Source organism: Eurypyga helias, unplaced genomic scaffold (genome assembly GCF_000690775.1).
Source record: "Eurypyga helias isolate BGI_N326 unplaced genomic scaffold, ASM69077v1 scaffold37111, whole genome shotgun sequence".
Classification (NCBI taxonomy): Eukaryota; Metazoa; Chordata; class Aves; order Eurypygiformes; family Eurypygidae; genus Eurypyga; species Eurypyga helias.
Genome location: NW_010232135.1, coordinates 26,931 through 49,866, shown reverse-complemented (window position 1 = coordinate 49,866; position 22,936 = coordinate 26,931). Strand labels below are relative to the sequence as shown.

At 40.9% G+C, this 22,936-nt stretch overlaps 1 protein-coding gene across 1 annotated transcript in view; it reads left to right on the top strand.

Moving 5' to 3' along the window:
- Positions 1–1,454: 1,454 nt before the first annotated feature.
- Positions 1,455–22,936, top strand: part of LOC104504698 (CDK5 regulatory subunit-associated protein 2-like) — a gene marked incomplete at its 3' end in the record, with an annotated part of 45,548 nt that continues 24,066 nt past the window's right edge. The window contains exons 1-10 of the mRNA XM_010161316.1: positions 1,455–1,523; positions 5,855–5,965; positions 7,382–7,458; positions 8,988–9,111; positions 11,424–11,575; positions 13,478–13,640; positions 15,040–15,093; positions 15,511–15,630; positions 16,235–16,327; positions 18,024–18,242. Coding sequence (XP_010159618.1) covers positions 1,506–1,523; positions 5,855–5,965; positions 7,382–7,458; positions 8,988–9,111; positions 11,424–11,575; positions 13,478–13,640; positions 15,040–15,093; positions 15,511–15,630; positions 16,235–16,327; positions 18,024–18,242 — 1,131 coding nt within the window. The remainder of the gene's footprint in view (positions 1,524–5,854; positions 5,966–7,381; positions 7,459–8,987; positions 9,112–11,423; positions 11,576–13,477; positions 13,641–15,039; positions 15,094–15,510; positions 15,631–16,234; positions 16,328–18,023; positions 18,243–22,936) is intronic.

Here is a 22,936-nt window from a genome sequence, read left to right as displayed (position 1 = left end):
AACCCGCAGCTGCTGCAGCCCTGCGGGCGCTGTGCCGGCCGTGGCCATCGCGGCTCCGCGTCTGGCGCCAGACCGTCAGCGGTGTCCTGGGGGCTGCGCTTAAAATGCTTACAACATCCAGCGAGGCCGTTGTACGGTTTCAGATTCTTACTTCTAGGGAAGTTGTGCGCTGCGTGCCATCAGGTTTTAGAGTTCAGAGTTAATTCGCTGTCGTAGCTTTTATCTACGTGTGCGTTAAGGCTCCCTGTCCGGTGCCTGTTGGCAGAAGCTGTTCTGCAGTTCCCTTTGCCATACGGCGGCCCTGTAGCTCTGCTCGTCCTCAGGTGTGGGAGACTTGCTCGAAACACAGTAAACTGGAGTGTCTGAACAGCATTGTTTTGAAACCTTCTCTGCTGTGAACTGCTCTGTACCTTCGACATGTCTGGATTTGCTGTCTCCGCATATGTGTATCCAGCAGCTTAACTCGGCCGAGTTCACTGTGTAGACAAAGTCCGTCATTGGAACTAAGACAAGTTAGGTGATTCACCGGGAAGATCTATTTTCTCACAAAAAGAAGCAAATGTAAGAAACACCAGTGCTGCAAAACAACGTTCCTGTGTCCTGCATGTGCTCTTGTGGCATTAATCAGAATGTCAAGACTTAAAAACCACTGGCTGATGTTTGGTGGGTTATTTTCAAGGCTGCTCTGCAGAGCTGTATAACAATTTTGGAAGTACTTTAAATATTTCCTTTCAGTCTGAGCCCTCTTATTTATATGTAAGCTACGTGCTTTATACAGTCTCATTTTTCTGATTAAAAGCTTACTCTCAGATTGGACTGGAAATAAGCTCTGCAGGCGTGTTAAATGTGGCTGGCACAGAAGGTGTGTAAGTACGTGTACATTCAGGAGGGATTACGTTTTAGGAACACAGATACTGGCCATTTACCTCTGTCCATGGTTTCCCTCAGTGCAAGAAAGAGGCCTGTCCTGTGACCAGTAAGATACTGAAAGCTTTGAACTGCTTTCTAAGAGCTTAATAGAGCTTAATTCTAATGCAGGAGTCCTTTGTAGTGGCTCTGAGGGCTTAATCTTCAAAGTGCACCTTGCGTAGCTTAGTTTCAGTGTACATCTTGGTTTAAATGGGTGATGTTGGAATTTGGGGTCTTAAACAATAGACAACTTACTGTGGTCAGAAAGAAATGTGGGTGCCCCATCCCTGGAAGTGCTCAAGGCCAGGCTGGATGAGGTCCCTTCCAACCCAAACCATCCGTGATTCTGTGAAATCTAGATGCTAACTACTTAGTAACACTAATGTGTAATATAAGCAAGGGGGCAAAAAACGCCTCCCTTGCATCCTCCAAAGTGTTGTACTTTTTAATTATGTCTAGGTTAGCGTAGGCCTCTGCTGTTTCCAAACTGAAGTCCAGCTTAGAGATTCCTCTGTCTGAACTTGTTCTGTCGTCTTAAATGTCTAGTGTTACCAGATGTGGCAGAAGATACAGTCTCTCCAACTAGAGCTCGGACCATGAAGGACTATGAAAACGTAAGCAGACTTTTAACTTAAGATTTGGTGACGGATGTATGGCCGAGATACTTGTAATGTGCGTGCCGAAGTGTTTTCTCCCTGGGTCAGGTTCTTCGTTTGTACCAGCCAACGCAGGTCTGTTGGAGGTGTGACCAGCTGGCTGGCTGTGCTTTGAATCTCCTTTTCTTAAGTATTGTTTTCAAAACAGAGGCAAAAATTTGTTGTTGAGACTAGCCAACTGCTGTTCTGAAGTTGTGAAGCAAAAATTGTCACCCTCTGCTCAAGAGTTCATGCAATCACCAGAAATGCAAGAACTTGGCTTGCAACTCTGCGGTTGATTTATTTCAGGGAGTCATCACTTGGTTATTTTCATGTAGACCAGCACCAGGATTTGGCTTTTTCATGCATTGACTGCTGTATAATACCTTTTACCTTTGTAATTACGTATGAGTGTGCTTGGAATACTTTTGCTGTAAAGGTCAAGCATCACTGTGACAATTCTGTAGATAACACCGATTTTGGGGCTTACTAGAATATGAAGGAAAACATTAGATTTAAAAAATAAACCAAACCCTTATTAACTGTATTAGTTATTTAAGTTGAAGGTGATTTTTTGCGATTGCTGAATGAGGCTTTAGGTGGGGTATAGCTGTATCGCAGGACAACGCTGTAAAAGGCCTTAAATCTTGTGATTGTGCGAAGGAGCCGCAGAGAGGAGGGCGATCAACAGTCTGAGATGGCTGCTGCAGATAAAGGCTGTGGCTTGCAGCCTGTAGGATGTTTTCAAGTGTCTGCAGTTTTCAGTGTGCCTCTGTAGCCCCTGTTCCCTTTTGTAGCATTGCTGTTTGAAATGAGCATTTCTTCTAAAGCCTTTCAGTTTCTTGTGGCCTTTTACCCCTCTGAGGAGAAGGCTGTGTGCTTTGCTCAGAATTTAGAGCTTGTTTTGGAAAGCCTTGATGAAGGATGTTTTTTACAGTCTGTATCTGTTTCACTTTCTCTTGTTTTTGTGTATTGGCTGGGGTAGAAAGACACTGCTTGGCATTAATACATGCCAAAATCTTTTACTGTGATAGGTGACATTCTGCAAGTTGTTTATTATCTGCAGTGTGTGTTTGCACAGGGGAAAAAGTTGTAGAAGGGAGGAAAAATCTGTTATTGTTTTCTGTGATGTGGAGGAGAAAGATCTGTGGGGAGACCCTGGCTTCCTGGTATGTACAGACCCCTTATGTTGAACTGGGCTGTAAATCTTCTCATGGGCTTTCGTGGAGGCCAAGGGTATAATGAAGCTCAAAAATCCATTCAAGCAAAGGAAGAAGAATCCATTAAGCACAGTCAAACACAGAGATATTTCTTTAAATTCTGGTTTTGAGTCTTTTAGCCTTCCAGCTACCAGCAATCTTAACTTGAGGAAGAGAACATTCACTTTCTTTGTCCTTTTACTTCATACCAACTATCCAGTAGTGGCTGTGTTTCAGATGTGCTTTTAGACTGACACCATAAGGCTGTTCTTGTCTCACTTTAAAACAAATCTGAATTAGCAGGTAAAATTCCTGATTCCTCCTGCGTGGAGAGGGATAAATCTGCTGATCTTTGAGTCTATGTTATTTATACAGGATATGAGAAGGAAGTAATGGAAAGAGAGGGCTTCTTGCCTTGCAGCTCAGAGAGGACAGGATGGATGTGATGATCCTTGAATGGGCTAAAGGGTGTATCCATGTGGAAAAGGTCCTTTTATGTTTAGACCTGGAGAAGATGCTGAGCTAGATAGTACTAGAGCTGTAGATTTTTCTTAGTATATATGGGGGTGAACCACCTCGTGATAGGAAATTCGATTACATGGGCAGTGAAAGGCATCTCAGATGAGGACATCGTTATGGTCTGTTAGTTACTGACGAATAGAGAGGGTGATCGGTATCAAGTTAGGGAACTAAGTAGGGATACTTGTGGTTTGCTTTTTTTTTTTCTTGTCTCCCCAAACCTACTTAAGAGTTTTGCTATCTTGTAAAATGGCCTCTGCTGGCAAAAACTGAAACCACAGCCTCTGCTGACAGATGCCGTTTTGCATGAAAGCGGCTCTGTGCAGGCTCTGAAAGGAGCTAAACTGAGCTAGGCCAGTGGTATTTGCTACCATGCTGACTGTGGAGTGTTCTGTGTAGAGTGTATTGCTTTGTCTTGGTTTTTCAAGAGGTGTCTGCCATTTCTTTCATTCCTTTTTTAAATACAGAACGCAAAACATATAAAGGAATTAAGACCGAGTCTTTAAATGTGTGAGTCAAGAGGATTGCCATTAAAATCCCTTTTAATGTGTGAACGTGTTAACGTTTACACATTGCCTTTTATTAAGCTATAACTTTTTAGTTGTCGTCTGCCTGAATTAGCTTTCCTCTGAGAAACTCAGTGTCAGAGACAACATTTGTTTCACTTCTTGGTTTATGGTTGCGTAGCCTGTTTTGTTTGCTTTTTGAAAATAGTACCCTCAAGCTCTGTGGTTTAATTCTGTAGCCACTGAAATAGATGAATTAAGGTATGCTGAGTTCTTATGAAATTGTTTTTCCCTTTTGGCTTAGGAATGTATTGAAGGTGAGAAGACTGACTAGCAGTTCAACCGGTACAAATTCAGAGCGTCTTTGGCATTTGGACTTTTTCTGAATGAACAGTCTGTTAGGCATGATCTACTGCCAGCTTAAAAAAAACCCCAAACCAGACCTTATGCTGTCACTAGTTGAAGGTAGTGCTAAGCTTGCCAGCAAGGCGTGCAGGATGCAGCACAGTTCTGCAGCATTGCTTCGCTTGAGAAATCTTTAATTTCTTTGCTTACCCTGAATAAGGATTTCAGCTTTGAGCAATATTGCTCAATGGGCTCTGACTCATAGTGCAAAGTTGCATTGTTTTCATGCTTATGTCTATTTGAATGTTCCCAAAGAGTCGTTCCAGTTAATCAAGATAGCCCGTGATGCTCGGCAGGTATCATGCTTTAAGGAGTGACAACTTGCCTAGCTCAGGTGTATGTCCACTATTGTTTGTGGTCATCCGTTGGAGTCGTAGGAAACGCAATAACGATCTGTGGTGCGAGTGCTTCTGAAGACAGGCTGCTTCGGGATGTGCGGATGGGCCACGGAGTCGACGTGGCCAAACGTATTTTCATTTCCTTGGATGATACTCACTCGTGTGAGTAACGACGAGGCATCTTCCCAGTCAGAGGGTGTTAAACTGAAGAATTGTTTGCAGATGCAGCTTCTGAGTGCAGTTACAGAAAATAATCTTGGGTTTCAAAAGCCAAATATTTTTAAGAATTGTATTGCTAATAACTTTTACGAGTGGCACTATGCTGTTCTGGAGAAGTCTACATAAATATTTTAGTAGTAGCTCTCTAACATATTAGACTTCCTTTTGCTGAAAGCGTCTGGCAGGGGACACAAGTCTGATTTGAGTGAATGTTTTATGCTTAGTCTCTAAAAAGGTGTAGAGGGTCTCCTTTCTGTAATGAAACCATCAACTATGTTGTTGCTTATACCAGGAAGGTTAAAAATCATAAGCAATTTTTTTCCAAAGAATTTCACTATGAAATATGGGTGAGATAAAGGTTTTATTGGTGTTGGATTGGGCTCACATGCCTTGTGTGCCTGTGGCTTTTTTTCCTGTGAGAAACGCTACCATCCCAGGCTTTTGCTAAGAAACTACTTCTATTTCAACATGACGTCTTATATTTTGTTCAAGGTCTGTTTCATAGAAGAAGGAACTACTTAATGTTTTTGGATTTTAAAAAACTCATTTGGATTCTTTATGTGTAAAGTCAGACAGTGTTTTAATACTTAAATGAGTGTTCTAAAGAGCACTGTCTGCCCAATAGCACGTATTGTCTATTTTTTTAAAGAATCCTGGTTTATATTTGTTATTTCCTTAAGTGCTAGTGTCTTGGATTTTTGCAGGGCTAAAAGTAAACAAAAGCTAAATGATAACAACTTATACAAACACACAAAGCTTGTGTGTGTACCATTAAAAATGTTACAGCTGGGATGGAGAAAACCAGGTTCTGTGATACGTGCTGAAGCGGGAGAAGATAGAAACCTGTTGAAGGGCTCAGAGTGTTTGCAGCTCACTTGGTGACACTGTCTTGGAGGGAACGATGTTTCATTTTGACTTGGGTGTCTCATGCTGTTGTTAACAGCTTCGCAGGTGGAATGTGTGTGCATCACACACACAGACGTACACCTGTAACTGTGCCCGGTGGGTTGAATTCTAATCTCACCCTGTGGAGAGCAAACCCAAATGATGGGAGTTTTCACTCTTCATTTTGCTTTGTTTGAAACACATGGCATGATTTGGTCATTTTCTTGCTTATTTCACAGCAAATCACTGATCTGAAAAAAGAGAACTTCAACCTGAAGCTTCGTATATACTTCCTGGAGGAGAGAATGCAGCAGAAGTTTGATGGTGCCACTGAAGAAATATACAAAATCGTATGCTTTTAGAATAATTTAATAAAATTACCTATCTTTTTAAAGAGTTTGTTTTGTTGGGAGGTTGCCTGCTTTATTCAACTTTTGAAACCTTTTTTTTTTTTTAAATTTTGGTATGATAACTTTATTTTTTTCCAACCTAACCCTTTTGAGTAATGCCTAAATTAAAATGACCTTTGTAAGGTGTGGAAAAAATTAGTTTCAGATGCACGAGTGTGCACAGTTGTGGAACAGACTAAGAGATGTTAGGTTTCCAGTAAGTGGTTATGAATCTTCGGTAGTTGTGCTACTGAAATCATACCCTCAGTGGGGAACAGAAGCAGCAGCATGCCTCTCCTGAATGTGGCATGTCGTTATTCTCCGTTCTGCTGTCGAGCAGTTCAGTCGACCCGTCTTTTCTTTCCTGAGTTTATCAGATGTCAGTACAGCTACTTGGAGGTTGTTTGGGCACTCCAGCTCCAAGTTGCTTCCTTTGAAGTAAAGTTGTATTAGGGTTGTATATAGCTTCCAGTTTTATTGCTCTAAATAGCAATCGAGTGTATCTGTACAGGATTCAGGAAGTCTATTTGATTCTTGTGTCAGTTTGTAGAAAAACTGGCGTCTTCTAAGTTGGGAGAAGGACTTGAGTCAAGTGGCATGTTTTGCTTCACTGTTATTTTAGGTTTACAGATAAGAGGAAGCATTTCTTATGCCCTTTGGTGGTGCCTGCATTCTAGAAGGGGAACACAGTAATTCTGTAACGCAGTAACACGTTGTTTATAACAGATGCATCAGGTCTCTTCTCTGTAATGGGGTGGAACCTCAAACCTCTCTTGATGCTTGTTGCAGCAAAGTGCGGCGATGTTTTTAGCTAGGTCTTGGTTTCATCTGAGTGTTGCTGGTGGCTCTTCTGTCCTGGTCTTCCACACCAGTGTCTGTCTTGTAATTGCTAATGTATTGAAATGGTACCTGTCAGCCTGCAGGCCAAGCAGTGCGTTGTACAATGTGTGAGGGTGTCATGTTTTCTCAGGCTTTAACAAAGTTATTTTAAGATTATTAAAAACATTGATAGTTGATACAGTCAGGTTCTAGAAAGAAAATGAACAGAAAATATCTCGTAGCTCAAAGAAAGACCATGCATGGAAGCCTTAGAAACTCCCAAGTTGATCTGCGCTACTCCCTGTTACAGTAGTTAAGTGTGTGTGCAGGGGGTTTCTCTAGCTTGAACACAGTGGTCCTAAATGCTTTTTGAGATTTCTGAAAGTCTTGAGCCTTGCAAAATATGTTCTTCAAAAGCTTAAATATCTCTATGCTATTCTTAGCCCAGTAATTCTTTATATTTGCTGGTTCAAGCAAAACGTAATCCACACATGCCAATGACTTTTGGGTAGGGTGACCTCTGAATTCTCTCCAGACACTTTCATTCTTTCGTCCTAGAACATTGAGCTGAAAGTTGAGATAGAAAGTCTGAAGCGTGATCTGCAGGAGAGGGAGAAACTGCTCATCAAAGCCTCGTAAGTAACAAACACCAAGAAATACCCTCCTACTCATCGTTTCCATGACCTTGCTTCTATTTGTTTTCTTGTTGATGTTTTAGAGATAGGAGGATTCCAAAGTAGTATTTTAAGGGAACTTAGGTAGAAATGGCTTCATTCGTTACAGAAATTACATGTGTGAATTCTTAAAGCGCGTAATGATGTTCACATAAATACACTGGATGGTGTGGCTTTGATATCAGCCCTCATTCTACCTATTTCAGGTACCTAAATGAGCCCCGAGTTGGGAACGGCTTAGCATTCCTCTTTTAGAAGTTAAGCTGAGAGCTTAATTGTCTGGACAGGTGAGGGTTTTTTTCACAGCACTGGGTTGGGAAGACTGGGCACAAAACACTTTGCAGTGAGGCTGAGAGCACAATTCAGAACTAATCTAGAACGAATCTTGTGGCTTTCAGTGTTACAAAAAGGAATGCACTTAAAATTCCTGTGCTTCTGTTAAAACCTCTTTTCTAAAGAAATATTATTTAAAAATTATATAGCAGTACATTGTTTTCTGGTGTGGGTGAGGTGGAATATGCTCTGGGGAGGGAATGGATGACTGTAGGGCTGACAGTAGCCTGTTAAATTGCTTTCTTCTAGACCTCTGGTTCAAAACTAATCCAGGCTGGCAGTGACTGACAGCTACTGACTGCTGCGTGGGCATCGGTTTCAAAGGGTGGGGAGGCATTGACACAGGTTGCCCAGAGAAGCTGTGGGTGCCCCATCCCTGGAAGTGTCCAAGGCCAGGCTGGATGAGGCTTGGAGCAACCTGGTCTAGTGGAAGGTGTCCCTGCCCATGGCAGGGGGTTTGGAACTGGATGGTCTTTAAGGTCCCTTCCAACCCAAACCAGTCTGTGATTCAAAGGAGTTTTCTTTGTGTGGTCTACTTCACGTGACATTGAATTGTTACCAATTAGACTTTTTTAGGTAGCTCAGAGAGGCCTAGTTTCAAGTAGATCCAGGTTACTTTTTGTTTTGTCTCCTGGCAGCTGTCCAAGGATACTGCTGGGCTTTGAATGGTACCTTGCACATATTCATAACAGGAAGCAAAATTTAGGGGGAAATCATAAACAAGTGGTTATCCTTGTTTGGTTAAGAAGCACTGGTTTTTTTATTTCTTACCAGGTATTATCAATCACTGAAAAGGCAGTTGAAGTCTCAGCAGCTGCATTTCTTCAGTTTATGCCAGTGCTGCTTTGTGTAGAAAATACAACTCTTCCAAAGGCTTGATACTCTATTTGGGAGCTTTAAAAATACAAAGGAAATATTACACTTCATTGTACATATAAAGTGCTTTCTTATCCACTGTGACAAGGCTTGTGTGTGGAAGTCAGACTCTGCCACCAACATTGCTCTGTGGTGTGTAGATGGTTGTATTTAACCTTCGTGAGAAGCAGGTGCAGATAAAGTGGAAGACACTTGCGTGTGCCCAATGTCAGCCTTCTGCACTTTAAATATTTCCCACTCTGATATGCAATGGGATTTCTGTCTATGTCATGGTCTTTCAGTAAGGCAGTTGAGAGCTTGGCCCAGGGTGGTGATGCTGAAAGACAGCGTGTGAAAGAGGAGGCACAAAAGAAGATGCAAGAAATGGAAGAAATGCTGACTAGCAGAATAAACGTTCTGGAAGAGGTGAGTGGCCAAAACTGAGGGCATGGTTAAAATCAATACTGTCTTTGTGCTATTGTCTGAGATTTGATACTGTGATCTACCTTATATTTTCAGAATTGTTTCAGCTTTCCTGGAAATATAGCCATTGCAAGACCAGACAGGAAAAAAAAATGAAAGGGAAAGTGTTGTTAGCTGCTCTTGAACTGTGAAATAGGAGGATAGCTGTTTCTTCGGGAAATTTGTACCTGTTGGTGGTGTTTGGGTACATTCAGCACAAACCTTTGATTCCTGAATTCCGGGCTGTATTTTCAGAACTGCAGTCTGTTTAGAGGCTGGGGCTGGATGTTCAACACTTCTACTGATAAGGTCCCAGCCTCATGAAGAGCTGAAAGCACTCTGTAAGCACTGCTGTCATTCCCTGTCTTTACAGGGAACCTCCTATTGCAATGTAGGAAGCCACAGACTCAGATTTCTATCCCTGCTCTTGTGTGTTCGTTACAGGCTGCGAGGCCACTGTTTGCCGCAGCCTCTGGGTGGGTGCAGCAGTGGGTGCTGCCCTGCGTGCCGCGGTGCCTGCCACTGCTGTTAGATTGACCTTCACCTGCCAAATGTTACAGGCTTCTGCTGCCATGAGATGCCCTTTTTTCCTGTTCCACAGGGTTAATCTTAACACTGTCTTTTTTAAATTCCTTTCTCTCTGTGGTTGAGACAGTTTATTCTTGTATTTATTGTTGAACCATTGCTTACGTCTTTACAGGGGAATCGCTTCACGTTGTCCTCATTTTGTGGTGTGAAGGCAAAAAAAAATTCTCTGTATGATTACACGCTTCCTCAGAATCAAGGGGAAGTTGAGATTCTTGTAAAGAACGAATTTGATATTAAATGGTCTGTGCTGGAAATGTTTGTGCCAAGTTTTAGAAACCCATCAGCTGATGATTGTTTTGCATCATGGGCTGCGTACACTTGTCTGTAGGTGTGGGATTTTGTAGCTGTGTCTGTGAGGGGGACAGGTGTCTGGTGCTCTGGAAGTAACTAGAAATAGCATAAGTGAGATATTCCAATATTTGCTTCTCCGTCCCTAAAGAATGAAGTAGCCATGGAAGATGTTGGTAGCAATCTCTGGATGGTATCTCCTGCCGGCATGATGTATCAGTATTCATAAAGCAGTGAGCCCCTTCGGGGAGGAGGAGGGAGGAATCTCTGTGACTTTTTTTTTCCAGTTTAGTGGGATTGGGATTTCTCAAAGCATTCTTTGTGCTATTGGATAGGTAGAGAAGTTCCTGAATTCCCAGATCTGACAGGCAGAAGGGCAAATATTCTAATCTTGTGGTGATACAGTATTTTCTGTAGCCTGAAGGTAGTGTTGGCCTCTGACATTAATTTTATTATGCTTAGGAAAGTAAAAATTGCCGAGTAGTATTAGTCACTTGTTTATATAGCACTGTGTAATTATATAGATCCAGGTAATGCTAATAAAGATTAATTTTCTTCAGAGTTTTGGATTGAAATATGAATACTGACAGAACAGCTTTCCAGGAGGGGGTGATGTCTGGTGGTGAAGGAGTTTGTTTTTTTCACCATCCCCCAGAGAGCTATGCTTTTTAGCGTAGACTTGCAGGAGAGAGGGGAATCAATTTTTAGGCTGCAAGGAGGCTTTTATTTTGTGGAAAGCAAGATTCAGTGAGCACAGCAGGGAAGCTTAGAATAAAAAAAAATTAAGATCTGAAACAAGGTGTATGTAGTGTGTGACAAGAGTGTTTTTTCTGGTGTTCCCTGTCTCCATGAGTTGGGTCACTAGAGAGAGTTGGCTGGAATTTCCGGGTGTTATCTCTGTTTCCATTGCTGTTTAAGAGGAAAAGTCTGATTTGTACTTTATCAATTCTTGCAAAATATTATAAATGATGCTGGGAAGAGTTCCAATTAACTACAGCGAGCCTGTGAATATTAATTTAATCTCTGATTGAATAAAACCTCCCTTCTTTAACTTCTCTAAGCTATTATGATAGTGGGAGGACAGTGGGACAAAGCCAAATTATAATAGCTCAATCGAAAGCCATAACACAGGGCATTTTTGTTTCCAGTTCTGCTATCAGTTAGGGTATTTGTTTTATTTCTTTGAAACAAACTTCCCTTCTGTAATCCATCCTCTGTAGTACTTAATCTTGAAAACGCAGACATAGAGTTCAGAAGCGTTCAGAAGGTGCTTGATCTACGTGGTAGAAGTTGCTAAATTAAACAACCGACATATGTTTTGTAGAAGAAACTTCAACATGTGAGAACTTTCACGAGCATTTTGTTCTTGTAGGCGTCAGAGTTGTGTATTTTAATTGCAGAATCTTAAAGCTGCCCAAGAAGATGTGGAAAAAGCCATTGCAATGACAGAGAAGGAGAAAGCTCTGAGAATAGCTGCTGAGCAGAAACTTTCTTCAATTATGAATGACCCTGCCAAGAACCGGGATGTGATTTCAGGAACTGAGAAAGACAGGTCAGAACTCCTTGCTGGTGATGTTTCTAACCACTGGAATTCTCTACTGTTTAAAGTGTCAAGTGTTGACATGATATAGGTTTTAATAGTTTGATCCTACCCTCAGATACGTGAGTGAGCGTTATGGGCCATCTTTCCTATTCAGCCGTTAAATGAACACAGCAAAATCAGTATGTGTGTGATATGAGCATGTCCTGCTCTACAGCATCTTTGTAACTTTGACTTACCTCCTGCTTGCTGCTTTCTAGCCACTCCTGAACAGCAACTGACTCTACCATTTGTGTTCTCTTTCTGCATTCATGGTGTTTATGTAATCTTTGCTCCCGGTGATGTGTCTGTTGAGGCGGGTAAATCTGATGGGAAGAGGAACGTAGTGGGAGCTTCATGGTTTTGATTGTGCTTTGCAAAGCACCGGCTTTGCTTGGGTAGGTAGCTGGAAAGGTGTGGGAGGTGTTCAGTAGCTTATGAGTTTATACATTTTCCCTCCTGAATCTCAGCACTTTGGAGGACTTGAGCCCAGAGTGGAGGTGAAAAGATTGTTGTGATTCCTTACACTTTGCAGTATCATTTCCTGTCCGTCTGTGACTGAATTCTGCAGGTAACTGCTCTGTGAGTAACTGCATGATTGGCCTACCCTGTTAACGAAGGTATGTTGGCCTGAGGCTTTCATTTCAGAGGTTTTATATTACAGTAGGACCCAAGCCAGGCTTGTGGTGTTTTCCAGGCAGTTTTTGTAAAAGCATACAGATTGAAAACTGCAGATCTGAAATCTACAGTGGCATGAAATTATGAAACTGTTCTGATATTGCACCTTATGAGCCACCACAGTGATTATAACCTGGCTCTCAAGTTACCTTTCTCCTTCCTGTCTTCCTCTTTCTGTCTGTTAGTCATCTGCGTGAAGACAGTTGGTCTCCTGAGTGCCTTGAGCTGGGAAGGAGTTACAAAACCAGTCCCTTTCAGAGGTACTTTAGTTGCCAGCGCTATAGCTTGTGTGAAAACAGTGCTTTAAGTGAGGAAACAAACTGTCAGGGTTGGATCGCTGAAGTGAAGGCTGTATAGAGTATGACGAAGAACGTTTGCTCCCCTTGCCCCGCTCCAGTGTTAGCAGGGTCTTCTATAATTACATGCTGGTAGATGAGCTTAAGTATTCCCAGGACCAGAAAAACAGTGCTAATGGCAGAAGAGAATATTTGACTTCTTGAAGCGAATCGAATATTAATGTGCAATGCTTAAAACTTGTCTGGGAGTAGCACAGCTGGAATTCATACTGGGGTAAAACTCTGACCATGCAGGCTACAAAATGCTAAGAGAAGAACAGCTGGCATCCTGTGCCGGGAAGTTTGCGCATATAACCCTTGTGTCTGTCAGAAAGGCCAAGCGTTGCTCTGTTTATCAGTTGGAATACTGGAAGTGTCAAGAAGTGTATTGACCAAAGAAGGTACCACTGACCTAACTTTTCTTGCTCACGTGAGACAAGAACCAGCTTAGGTACAAATATGAATGCAGCCAGGTACTTGAGGGACTCTTGGTGATGGCACGTAAGGATGCAGTGTTGTATGTGCTAAGCAGTGGTATGGATTGATAAGCTTTTTGTGTGTGCTCTAAAGGACAATGTACCTAAAATGTTGAAGCTTAAGTGTTGACGTTTGAAATGGTACTGGAGGAAAATAAGAACGAGCACTTTGCAGACAGCTGAACACTGTGTGTTGCTTGCTTTAAAGTTATGGCACCTTTTCTGATTTCTCTGGAGGGAGAAGGGATTGTGAAAGCACTCCCTGAAGTCTTGCAAGTGTTGTCTGGAGTCTTCATCTAGGAAGGCTGTCTGCGAGATTTACTGCGCTGACTGGAGAGTTGGTGGTAGATGATGCAAGATTAATATTAAAAATCTTATAATTTTAGACTTATAGAGCAACTGAATCTGTCATTGAAAAGTAAAGAAGCTGTAATTCAACACCTTGAAGAGGAAAAGTCTCAGAGTGGATCTTACGATGGGAACTTATCAGCAGAAAAAATCAGAGAACTTACCATTGCTTTGAGGCATGAAAAAGATAGTGAGATAGAGGTGAGGAAACTGCCTGAAGTTATGTCATAAATGTCATGTGGTGTAGGATTATAAAGGTCTTGTGCATGATGGTTTGTGAGTGACTTAGGCCAGTTTTTTAAAATGGACTTCTCCACAGTTATTCCCTCCCTCTCATCTCTGTTTTCTTAACATTCATTGGTCATTGTGGTTTGGTGGTCAGTATTCATCCTTATTACCCATGCTTACCATTCATTCTGTCAGAGGACCTGTTTCCCATGGACTTTATGCCTGCATTACAGATACTGTGCAGTTGTTTTACAGAATTATATATGAAAAACGCTGGATGTTAATAGATTCCTCAATAGATGAGGCAACTTCTATAGAAGTTAGGAATGTGATTTAAGAGTTTATTTTTGGGAAGAATCTCTACTGTTATGGGCTGGAGAAGAAGCTGTGGTAAGGGAGGTAGGCATAAAAAAAAAATCTCATGAAGTAAAATGGAAGTCTAGCCTTTAGCTTAAGGTGCTAAGAGCCAGTCTTCTGTTTCACTTGGCTCTTAAACGGGAAGATATATCCAGAAAGCTGAAATAGAGAAACAGGCCTTAAGGCTTGTTTCCCACCCCCCACCCCCACTGGATATTCAGACAATAAATTAAAGCTGGCAGAATAAGGAATAATCATGGAGGCTGTCATGCTTCTGAGCTGTTTTCTTCCCTTTTGATTTGGACCTTAATACTGATCAGTACCTACACACTTCTGTGTTTATGTCCAGAATAGACAAGAGAACCTTCTATGATTGGACTGATCAGTGGAATTCCAAGTTTTCAGTTCTGGGTCTTCTTGCAATTAAATCAGTACGTGTCTGGAAAAGCTACCCTGGTTTCACAAGAGTATTTGTGTGTCAAGGTGAATGCAGGGTCACCTTTAATCATTTCATACGAGGTGGACAGACTGATCATGTTGGGATACAGCATGGGAGAAGAAAAATCTGATTGATAACTTTGCACAACTCTGTTATTATATACGATTACTTAAAAAAAAAAAAAAATCTGTAACCTCCCTGAAGAAAAGTGCTAATTAAAATCTCTCTTGATGAAAGCATCTTGCTGCCATAGGTAAATGTCACATAAAAATACAGTTTTATTAACTCGACAAGTACAGTTGTTCTGTCTCATGGAGGGACATGCTGTGTGGGGTTTTGGTGTGGTTATTTTTCTTCTCAATTTGGGCAGGCTCACACTGTGCCCAGGTAGATTAGTAGACTTCCATGAAGCAACTGGTTCAATACATTCCTGCCCAAAAAAGCATATGCTAAGTTCTGCCTGCCCCACCCTCACACAGGTTTTTAAGATCATTTTGTTTCGTTTTAATGCTTATTGAGTTACATTTGTGTTTAGAAGGAATTTGCATGATCGTAATAACTGATTTGTCCTTTTAGGCTATTAGAATGGAGCTTAAAAATGAGAGAAATTCCTTTGAAAAAAAAATTCAGGTAAGTTCTGGTTTTGTTTCTATTTCCTCGACCATTTACAGTGCATGTTGGGATGTCTTCACTTTCATAGATACAGAGGGACCATGACTCGAAAGGAAGCAAAGCAAGTCCTCTGGTGAAGTCTCATTTGTTAGATGTCAGGAAGGCTCACCTCGTTTTTGAAGCAGTTTTCAATAAAACTGATAAATATGCTCCTCAGGTATTGAAGCTGCTACTCATGGCCATTCCATGAGATAAGGCTTCTTATACTATATTCCAGGCACATCTTTAAGATGATGACTTACATTTTGGGACTGTATTTTATGTTAGTAATCTGAGTAATAAGATAGAAGAACTCTGAGAGAATGTACTTATTAATGTGCAGTTACAGTATCTCTTAGTGGGGAGTTAATGCAACTTTCACATAATCTAATTTAGTCACTTCAAGAAGAGCTACAAGAGAGAGAAAATGAGCTTGCTGTTGAAAAGAAGAATGGTTTGAAAAGGGATAAAACCATTCAAGGGCTAACTGTTGCATTAAAAGCAAAGGAAAAAGAGGTATGATGATTGTGATCTTGTTGGTTTGGGGAACTGTCATTGGGAGGGGAGTGTGTGTTGTGTATGTGGCAGGGGTTGATGGATCTCACCATAACTGTAGGAGGCTTCAATTGAGTCCTTAATCACTGCTGTCATATCTGTAAGCAGCTCTGTTTATCTAGAGTTTTGGGTCTTGGACTGGAGGGGAGAGGAAAAAGATACTTAACTGATATGTTCTCCCTTAAGAACTTTAAGGAAAAATGTTTTCAGTTGCACACTGATTTTTATCAGTTCTGAGCACTGCTTAAAAAGGTATGAGAAGTATTTGATGCTGTTGAGTAAGTGGAGCTGTCATAAAGACAGCTAAAATGGGAGAGGTCCGCGTCAGCCGAAACTCAGATTTTGTGGAAGAATGGGGAATAGTTAACTTGAGTGATAGACAGTCTAATGAGTGTGGTATGAGAACACGAATTCCTTTATACAAGATTATTAGGATGTATTTGGTGGGTTTGTTCTTTAAAGTATTTGTCTTACGTAGCTGGATAATGAGGTGGGATAGCTATTACTGAATCACCATGCCTTGGTAATAACTCTTTCTATATAGTATTAATTTCACTTTATTTAGAATGAGGAGCTTAGTTCTGAAATTGAAGATCTGAATGTTTCACTGGCTAAGGCAAGAGAGGCAACTCACAAAGCACACATCCAGAAATTCAAGGTAAGAAGCAAGCAATTAATGTGGCTTCCCCTATCCCTGCTCCTCCTTTCTCTGTAATTCCACACAGTGGGTAGTGCTTTGTATCCATGGAATTAGAGGAATTGAAATTAGTTTAAAATTTTGGGTTTTTTTCAAGTAAGAAATATTGAAATACCAAATTATTTAAATAAAGAGTGTTAAAATGTCAGATTACTTATAGAAGAAAAAAAACCCCTTCAGAAATAAGAACTGAGAATTATTAAGGTAGAAAGGTGTAAAATCAAATAGGTTTAAAAATAAAGACACCAGTGGTTGTGGAGTTGAGATGATAACTGAGTTTGCTTTGTTGACCTAAGAATGCTTTGGTTTTTCTTCCTGAAGTCTGGTATCGGCCCACTCTTCACGTTAGCAGAGTTGAACTGGGTGTGAGACACTGGTTTGGATTCATTTATTTAACAAATGTGAAACCACGGTTTCTGCAGTAGTCGGTGTTGTGTGTGATTTAGTAATGTTTTCATGTGTGTGGAGGAGAAGGGACTTTGAGGCTGATTTATGCATTATAAAGGCCTTGAAGTGTAAAATGGGAGAAAGTAAGAATTTGAGATTAACATAGACAACATAATGTGTCTCATAATGTTTTCCAGCTCCTCTAAAACTAATCAGTAGGAGTCGGTTTGAGCAGACTTAGAGGCAGTGATGAATCTTCCATTACGATTGTACATCCACTTGGTCCCTTAGCAGCAACGGGAGAGGTTGGAATGCTTGTCTCCGCAGTACACCTGAAGCTTTTGTGACTGGCTGTGCTGTTTTTTGATTTCAGGGTGTAACAGAGTAGTAATGCTTAGTTCTTGCAGAGCACCTCCATTTCTTCAAAAGCCATTTCTTTCGCTTGGGCCCAAATTTTAAGTGTGTTCTATTGAGAAAAGTAGATGGTATTTCTTCTTCAGGTCGTTTTGGCCCATGTGTGAATATAGCTTATGTTTGCTTTGATGGAAGTCCTGCTTTGAAAGGTTACTCTAATTTTAACCCTTCATTTTTATGAGAGCTTGGTTATTTTTGAAAGGTTCTAGGTTTAAAATGTGCAACTAATCCCTCCTGTTCACAGAATCCATAATGCATGGTGGGTGACAGAGCAAGCCTTTCTCCTCATTACTCTGCTACTTAGCTACAAACTTGAGTTGAAGGCAGTTCTCTGTGAGTACACCATGCTGCACAGCCCACTACTCCTGTCATCTGTTGTGAACTTCAGGGAGGCCAGTTGTAACAGTATGTGATGGGAAGAGCACAAATCAGACCTGCTGTTTCATATAGAAAATATGCTGATGGCATGGTAACTACATGACCAAGTCTGGATTCAAACTGACCCGGAAGTGCAAAGCTTTATGTAGTAAGAGCTTTGGGAACCAATAGTAGTAATAATACAGTCTCGCTTGCACCATGGGCTCCTTTGCAGGTCAACCTTTATCTAATTGTTAGTTATCTAAGGCTGTTATCCTGCACTGGATGTCGTTGCAAACTGTGTTACCTTAGTGGAGAAGACGTTCAGTGTAGCGTTTTCCCTGTGGTATGAGTAACTGTCACTTCACTGCAGTTCTGCACCGTAGTTTTGAAGTACTGGAAAAAGGTGTGGGGGAGTGGGTTTGGACGCAACAGGGGTAAAGACTTCCAGTCTCTGCAAAATACCTTTATAGCACTTGAATGTTGCTTTATGTTTCAGGGTGCAGAGGATTATCAAGCTCTCTTGATGGAAAAAGAGACTCTCTTAGCAGAGCTGCGTTCAGAAAACCTTACAAAGGATGCGGAGAATTGTAAACTACAAAGGAGGATTAAAAGGACCGATCAAGAGCTAAATGATTTGAATTTGGAAAGAGAGAAAATGGAGAAGGAGCTGGATGAAGCACAGCTACAGAAGAGCAGAAGTGACAAAACCATTAATGTTATTATCGCTTTCTTTCCTTTATTTCCTAAAATCTAGAAGTAATTTGCCATTTCTAGCATGTCCTTTACTAAGATTTATTTTTTTAATTTGAATACTTTTTGGGAAGGTAAATGCATTTGCTGAAGCCAGTGTTCAAAAGAATGTGGCCAAGAAGATCGAGGAAGATGCAGGCACAGTCTGCACAGAAAGATATTTTAAAATAAATATCATCTTGAAGGTCTTAGGTCCTAGAAAGAAATCCTTGGCCTCTGTAAGTGGTATATGGTTGCTATCGGTTTCAGTTTTTCCTGATGGCAGAATCTGAACAGGCACGATGATGTATGTGTTATAGTGCTGCTGTATTTGTCTTGTTACGTGTCTTTCCATTATCTTAACTGACACAAAAATTAAACGTTCTTTGAAGTTCTAATGCAGAACAGGAGTAAGCAGCCAGTTGTTGCGACCTCAAGTCAAATTTCAGTTTGATTTTGCTGTTACAGCAGGGGTCATACCATAAAGGCTGTATATTTAATAACTTCTGATTGTAAAATTGCTATGATGTGCTGTATCTATCTGCTCTTTAATTTTGCTTCCTGCTTATTCTGCTTAGTTTTTACCTTGCTGTAGGCATTTAGATAAGCGCTTCTGCTCCTAGCACGCACAGCTCACGCAACAAAGTGAATCATTGGATTTCTTCTTTTCTTCCTTTGAAAAAAAGATGCACCTTCTGCGGAGAGTTTGCCATAATACATACTTCTCACCTCTATGTCTCGTCCCGTGGATTTTTCTAAAGTCTTCCCACAATTGCTTCCATTAGGGCAGCATTTGCATAACGAGCAGAGTCCTGCCTGCATGCGAAAGCTGGCCCTCTTCAGTTAGGGATTAGTCTCCTGCGATGTTAAATTACATAAAAGATTAAATGAGCTAGTCTTTATTCAGTGGATGTTTTGGTTCAATTATTAAATAAGGACCTTAATAAAGCAGGTGGACGTGGAAATTGCTGTCCCTGCAATATCACCGAAAACCAGTAGAGGGCTCTCTTTACCCGCAAACAAATTGTTCTCCCTGCCTCCTGCCCCCAATTTAACTCGCATTTTTGGTTTTGATTGTCAACTGTGGTTAGGCTGCCGTCACAAAGTCTCTATCTTTGGTGTGCTTTGAAATTTCTTCAGGGTGTTGAGGTTAAGGAGAGAAAGAACAGATCGCTCCTGTCAGTAAAACAGCAACAAAGAACATATTTTATTGATTTAAAGTATTTTATATTTAACTGTCTTCTTTATTCACAACTTTTTTCATCTTTCAGGGGAGCTAGAATATAATTCTGTATAGGAAAGACAGGAAAAATAGGACTGAGGAGGGAGTTGCCAGGGGATTCAAAGTTACCTGTGTTACAGAAGCCTATTTGACTCCATTATGTCCATGTTTTTCATGTAAATGATTAGCTCCTTGGGGAAAAGCGTTCGTTCCAGAAGATGAGCAGTCTTATAAAAATTATATCCCTAACCTATTTCCTACTCCTTGCAGAACAGCTGCTTCAATTTCAGAGTTGCTGGTACATTTGGATCTAGCAACATCGCCTGTGAAATGTTGCCCATTAAGTAGTAGATATGTGGGAGTAAAAAAATACGCTCTGATGTTTTGCTCTTTGACAAATAGAAAACCACTTCAGTGATCTGATGCAAACTTTTTATGAGACAGCCTTAAAAATTCTGGTCTATTTATGCTCAGAGATAGCTATTTATCAGCATTTCTATTTTGTTAGAATAAAAACGGCCAGAATGTGCCTAAACTGTAGAAAATGCCCTCGATATCTGTAATGAACTGCTGTCTGAGCTCTTCACTCATTCACAGGGAAATTTTCAATGACTTTTAATATATTGTAATTGGGATAATCCCAATTCTTGCAGATATCTATCTAAAAAAAAAAAAAGTGACCTGTCACCCAGCTTGTCAAGGTGATTTGGGCTTTCCTGTGCTGGAGGGGAAGAAGCTTCAGCTAAATTAAGACTGCTACTTGTGAGCTGACCATCCAAATCCTAGACCGTGCCCAGTGTTAGTCTTCTGGAGCAATGGGCACAGATATTGTGTCCCAGCCTCAGGGTGGGCAGGTGTCCTGGCTTTTCATCAGGTCACCTTTAAAAGCAAAAACTCTTTCAACTCTGTACTTTCCAGAGCTGCTGTTAAGCAATAGCTCAGCATCACTTCAAGGTCTTTGAAAAAAGAAACGTTGGGCTTATGTTCTTGGCTATAATTGATGAGGAATAAATATCAGCTCATTGTTAACGTTGCTTGTGTCCACCACGCTGCTGTGTCTGTAACAGTTTCGGCGCTTCTTGATCGAAGCGTTTGTTCAAATTTACACAATTAAACACATCAAGCATCCGTTCTCTCTCCAGGCCTAAATGTAGACAATTAGAGTGTATTTACTAGGTGTTCATATTTGATCAGTTGGTTGGGGAAATGCAGAATAACTCATTAGACAGAATTTATTCAGTCTTCCTACCTCTAGTTTAGCCTGAGAGGGAGGTTTTGGAGCGTCACAACTTAATTATTCACCAACCTGTTTTCCATCTGACAAGGAGGGGGAGGCATCTGCTCCAGTCTTCTGCATTATAGTGTTTCACATTCATTTTTCTTAGTTCAACTATCATTAATCATAGGAAAGTCTCTTGGGAAAAAGGTTGGCAGAGGGAATTGCAAAGTTTATGCTCTGAGAACTGTAGGCACTATATTATCCCTGCAATTCAGTGTATAGAAACCAATAGATTTTTCTCCCAGACAATTTGAGTGGTCAATGAGTTCAAGCAACCTGCTATAGTGATGGATAGGTTTGTGTGTTACAGAATCCTAGCCCATGCAAAGAAGGTAATTTTCAGTCTCAACTCTAGCTTGGTTTGGGAAGGTTTTAGGGAACTCTGGGGGCAGAAATAGTCGAGGCAAATTATCTGCAAAGTGCAAGTCTCACAGGCTTTTTTACTTTTTCCAAATTGCATGCCTTGTCAATCCAACTCTTTCCGAAAGCCTCGCCGTAATATTTGTGCTGCTTTAGAGGCAGAAGCATAGTTCCTGTGCCTGCCAGGTGTTGTACACCAGGATGGCTGAGGTATAGTGCTGTTACTGCAGCAGCATCTTTTCTGTCTGTGCAGGTCTGTCATCTTCTCTTACGGTGTTCATAAACAGAAGCTGCAGAGCAACGGTCCCTTGACGTTATAGGGTGGGTCAAAAGTGTTCCTTTGTCCAGTTACCTAGCAGTAACAAGCCGTTCACTTAACACCTCTCAGTGATGCAGTGGTATAAAACCAACGTAAAAGTGGACGGCCAGGGAGCGACATTGCAGTGCAGTGAAAATCGTAACACCGCAGTCGATCCTCTGCTTCCAGTGCTGTATATGAATAGGCTGAGCGTGACCCCCTTGAAGAGCTCCCTAACTCGAAGCCAAAAGGCTTTGTGGTTAACTTTTATTGAGTTAGCAGTTAGGAAGAAATAGAAGCATGTTTGAGGGTTTGTGTGTACAGACAGGACATGGGCCTGGTTCTGCAGTTCTTTAGTTTTCTTAGCCACGCAAGTAGTTCTTTTGCCCCCGAAAAAATTATTAGTTTGCAGAACGGAAGGTCTAAGCTTAATCATTCTTTGAAACGGAATAACATTTGAGTTTCTTTGGGAGCTATTAGGGCTTTCTTAGCTAAATCCTGGCAATGAAGCTAAAATTAAACAAGTAAACCAAAGGGCATTTTAAATGACAATTTGTATTTAATGTGCAAAATAAACAGAAGTGAAACACTGAAGTAGTAAAATGATGTTGAGAATTTGATGTGAACCTGCATGAAGCGAGGTAATTAAGTCAAGGAAGGGACATAAAACAGTTTGTAAAGAGATTGCAATTAAAGTGTCACTAGTACTATCTCTTTGTACTTAGAATAAGGAACAACTATTGAATTTTAAATCCCAGTGGAGGTACATGTAAAGTTTATAGGTGACTACCATATGTGCAGACTATTTAAAGGGCTTATGATACTTCACAAACGGGCCCTTTTTGGGGATAAATGGAAAACATTTATTTTAAGATGTAGGCTGCGTTACCTGGTTCTTTGGGTCTGAACAGAAAGTTAGATAGTATAAAATCTTCTATAACTTTTAATTGTTTCATTTTAAACAATAGCTCCAAGCAAGTTTTTACTTCTCTTTTTCCGCACAATCCATGCAATAAATGCAGAGTAAAAGCTTATAAAATGAGGTTAGTGTATATGCAAGCTGTGCCTCCTCCAGTTGACAGTGGTGAAACTTCCAATAAATGAGCAAAAATGTCTGAAGTGATGCAAAGGGTGGTGGGAGAGAAGCTGGAAGGACAGAGAAGCCCTGTTACGGATTTTTCATACTGCCCTGTGCTCTTGTGTATTTTCCACTCTGTAACTGGGAACTGACTTAATTACATGATAATTTTATGCATATTTCTATCGATATAGCGATTGTCCCAGTTCCTAGCAAAATGTAAGTAATAGGAATTTTGTGTTATTGCTTAGAACCCAAGGCTTTATCAGGTGATCAGACTTTGAAACCCTGTAGGTAGCAGATTTTCAGGTGGGGTAGAACAGGATCTGTAGGAATGCAGAGGAGAAAATGCTAATCTGGAGTGCATCAAGTCTCTGACCTGCGAGCTAGGAGACACTGCTTTTTACATTTACAGTGCTGCTACCAGATCTCAAGAGACCTTT